Source organism: Arachis duranensis, chromosome 7 (genome assembly GCF_000817695.3).
Source record: "Arachis duranensis cultivar V14167 chromosome 7, aradu.V14167.gnm2.J7QH, whole genome shotgun sequence".
Taxonomy (NCBI): domain Eukaryota; kingdom Viridiplantae; phylum Streptophyta; class Magnoliopsida; order Fabales; family Fabaceae; genus Arachis; species Arachis duranensis.
The window spans coordinates 48,614,874-48,619,316 of NC_029778.3; the positions used below are offsets into that span (position 1 = coordinate 48,614,874).

The 4,443-nt window shown below is 27.5% G+C and overlaps 1 protein-coding gene across 1 annotated transcript in view; it reads right to left on the reverse strand.

Moving 5' to 3' along the window:
- Positions 1–340: 340 nt before the first annotated feature.
- LOC107458788 (delta(3,5)-Delta(2,4)-dienoyl-CoA isomerase, peroxisomal-like) overlaps positions 341–4,443 on the reverse strand; it is a 7,292-nt gene continuing 3,189 nt past the window's right edge. Inside the window, exon 2 of the mRNA XM_052251580.1 lies at positions 341–1,205. Within this exon, the coding sequence (XP_052107540.1) occupies positions 341–1,205 (865 nt within the window). The remainder of the gene's footprint in view (positions 1,206–4,443) is intronic.

The following is a 4,443-nucleotide window of genomic DNA, read 5'->3' on the forward strand; positions in this document are numbered from 1 at the left end:
TTTTTAAATAGTGATGTTGTAATATTTTTTAAATATATTTTTATTAATAATTACATTACTAATCTAAAATATAAAATGAGAAAAAAAGGTGATACATATATCTAAGAAAGAAAATAAACTTAAAAATAAGAAAAAAAGAAATTTTATTTTAAAAAATGTAAAAATAATATATTCAAAAAGAATAGTTGTAATATATAAATGAGTAAACTACCATTTGTACCCACGAGAGTTGAAAACGCTGACATATCTACCCATAAAAAAAGGAAATTACCATTTGTACCCATGAAAAATAATTTTTACAAGCAAAATTATCCAAACCCTAAAAAATTAAATAAAATCCCTAAACTACCCCTCTCTCCACCACTACCACTATCATCTCCTCTCCCCTCCTCTCTCTCTCTCTCTCAATCTCGATGGAAGCGGTGTGGGTGCCATGGCCATCGGATTCCCCAGGAGAACGGTACTCAAGGGTGTCATTCATCTTGCCGTTGGTGGCCTCGTAGTCGGTGGAGTAGCAAGCCCCAATAATCTTTCGGTTGCACAAGGCGGCGGGGAAGTCCCTTCCAGCGACGCAGCTGCCAGCTTGATCGAGGTCATCTTTGGAAGGGAAAGCACGAGAAACGAAGCCCAACTGCTTAGCCTCGGAACTGGAAAACCGGCGAGCTGTCAAGGCCAACTCCATGACATTACCGTAGCCAACAATTAATGGCAATCTCTGAAGAGTGCTGAGATCAGCAGCCAGGGCCAAATCAACCACCTTCACCGAAAAGAATGCGTCCTCCGTGCAATATCTTAAGTCACAGGCTGTCACGATGTCAACTGCACCACCGATGCAAGCGCCATGGATACTAGCAATCGTTGGCCTCCGGCACCGCTCCAACGCCGTGACGGAATCTTGCATCGCCAGGATCTGCCGACGGAGACTCTCCCCGGCATCGTGGTAGGACTGCGTGATAGATTTCAACTGGAAAATGTCGATTCCGGAGCAGAAGTGATCACCGGCGCCGGATAACACGATGACGTTGACGTCATGGTTGTGGTCCAGGGCATACAGGGCTTTGAGAAATTCAGTGAAGAAATCATGCGTCAGAGCGTTGCGTTGTCTCGAGCGATTCAAGTATAGGTGGAACACCCCTGATTTGGGGTTCTTCTCTACTACCTCTAGGGTTTTGTATTTCTCTTCCGCCACTGATTTTCCTAATTTCCTTTCCAGTTGGGAGGAACAGGGCCGAGGTCGCAGTCGTTGAAACTCTCTCTGCCGAGGTGCTCTTCTTCTCCGGGGAAGCGGCAGCAAGTGTTGCTGTGATTATGAGGATGAAAGTGAAGAGGGTGTGGCAAGGAGCCATTGGAGCAATGGTGGGAAAGAGGGGTGGTTGTTGGGTGAAGAGGGTGATGGTTGGGTGAAGAAGGTGGTGGTGGGATTTGAGATTGAAAAGGAAAAGAGAGGTGGTGGCTGGCTGAAGAGGATTAGGGTTAGAAAGATGATTGGGTGAAGGAGGTGGTGTGGTGGTGGAGATAAGGGTAATTTAGGGATTTTAAGTAATTTTTTAGTGTTTGGATAATTTTGTTATGCGAAATCCATATTTCATGGGTACAAATGGTAATTTCCTTTTTCTATGGGTAAATATGTCAGCGTTTTCAACTTTCGTGGGTATAAATGGTAGTTTACTCTATATAAATTGAGTCAATAATTTAAATTTCTCTAAAACTAATTTAATCAAATACCAATATTAGAAATAAATTGTTTAAATAATATTTAATCTATTCTGGTCTTTAGACACGTATAGATTAGAGTCATTCTCGTAACGACAACGAACTGAAACAATATCGTAAGTTTGAACGTTTAGAATTCATACAAATTCATACAATTCCTTTGTTTTTTGAAAACTTTATGTATCCCTGATAGAGTTGAATCGAAATTCTTTTTATGAAAAAGAGTTACAGAGATCGCTTTGATGTGTTAGAGACTAAAATCCGGAAGTCACTATTTATATTTGAGTGTGACACCCATTAAATTCAAAAGACCAAATAAGATAGTATCTTTGGTTTTATTCTCATTTAATTCTAAATCAAAAGTAATAATGACTTATTTAATTCAACATTTATGATAATAAATGAGATGACTATTATATAAGTCATTTAATGTAAAATAGCTTAATTTATGATTATAATTAATATATGTATTGCCCATAAATAGATTAGGAAATAATAATTTTGTAACAAAATAATCATTCAATTTGAATTACAATTAATTGATTGATAGAAATTATAATAAATTGTATGATATTTAAATAATTAACCAAATCAATTAGTTGATATAATTAATTTATTATAATAAATTAAATTTAATGAGTTAAAAGATATATTGATATAATTAATTTTTTATAATAAAATAAATTTAATGATTTAAAAGAAATAAATTGAAAAACACCATCAGAAACATATTACGACAGTTTTATCATTAAGTGCAAAAATTTAATTTTTACATAATAGAATAAATATTTAAAGATTATTATATTAAACACAAACTAAAAAAATACACTAAACAAAATAAAAGCATCAATGGTAATATATAACCTAAAAAATTACTTAAATTAAAAAAGAACCTATGATGAATTATAATAAACCTATATATGAGAAGTAAAAATAAAATAAATAATTAAAAATAAAGTAAAAAGAGCAATTAAAAAATTTAAAGAAGATAGAAAAGATAATGTGTGGAGTAGATAAAAAATGTATTGTAATAGAAGATTAATATAATTAATTAATACAAAGGATGAAAGAGAAAAATTAAAATACGATCTTATTAAAAAAATTTCAAAAACAAAAATTTTAATCATCTTTAAATAAAATAATAATACCCTTAAGAATTATTAATCAAAATAAATAAAAAAAGAATTAATATAAAACAAAATCATAGAAAAATATTAGCAAAATTAAGATAAAAAAACAAATTTAAAAAATTTCAAATATTTTTTTTGATTAATATAATTTAATGAATTAAATAAAATATTAAATAATAAAATATTTATCCTAAACAAATAAAATTACATAATTGATTAGTTATAATTAATACAATTGAATCAAACATATTAAATTGAAAAATAATTTAGTTAATTTGTGTCTTAAGGACACATTTTAAAAATATTTATTTTTTAACAACTTTTATAAAAGATTTTTTTATAATATTTTTAATCTATAGTCTAAAGGCACAATTATAATAACTCATTAAAAAGTACTTAATTAGTTAATATAAATAATTAATATAATTGATTTAGTTCAATAAATTAAAAGAAATAAATGTGAAAGAAAGAGATAAAGAGAAATTAAAGTAAAATTATAAAAATGTATATCCATTAAAAAGCAATAAAAAAAAGTCCCGTTTAGTTTTTTATTTATTAACTATTAATTTATTATAATTAATTTCACGACATTTATTACACATTATTCATCTTATAAATTAATACAATCAATTTATTGATATCTATTATCGATAATTAATTATAATTGATATAACTCATTTCACTATACTTTCTAAATAAATAATTAAAAATACACGTCTCAATTTTTTGTTAAAGTAAAATAAAATAAAATATATAAATTGAGTAGATATAAGTCCGAAAATTTTTTTAATTATTAATAATTTAAATAAAATAATATCCTATAAGTTATTTTGTTATTTATTTTAAGTAATTACTAATATAGTTGTTAGTAATACCAAGTGTATATTATCAACATAACTTTATCACGGGTATTTCAATCTTATCATCATTGCAATTTTGTACCGTCTTACTTTTTTTAATTGTTATTATGTTATTAGAATTATTATATAATATTTAAAAAATTCTTTAAAAATAGAAATAGTGATGACACCTTGAATAATTAATTTAATAGAATTAAATTTAAACAAATAAGATGATTCAATCAATTATATAAATAATAGTATATTTATAAATATTAATATTGAAAATAGTCTCACTAATGTAAATGATCAATACAATAATTATATGAAAAAATAATTAATTACATAATTGCATAATTTTCAAGATCCTATATAGTTGAATCTAACAGACAAATAAAAAAAATAGCTATATGATAATGTCCTAATATTTTAGTATACTATAAATCATATTATAAATTTATATATCATATTATAATTTTAAATCAACTCCTTAAACACATTATAACATAAACCATCTAAAAAGATACATCAAATTAATGAATATCACATGGGTCACAACATACACTCTAAATTGTCACAATATTTCAAATAAAAAGAGCATCGATACAGAGAAATCAATGAATATATATAACTAAAATAAAGAGCAACAAAGAGATACACAAAAAAAATAAAATAAAATAAAGAGAATCAATAAAAACATTAACATATAAACCACATACATGAACAATGTATATATTAATTGTGAATCACAAAAAGAAGAC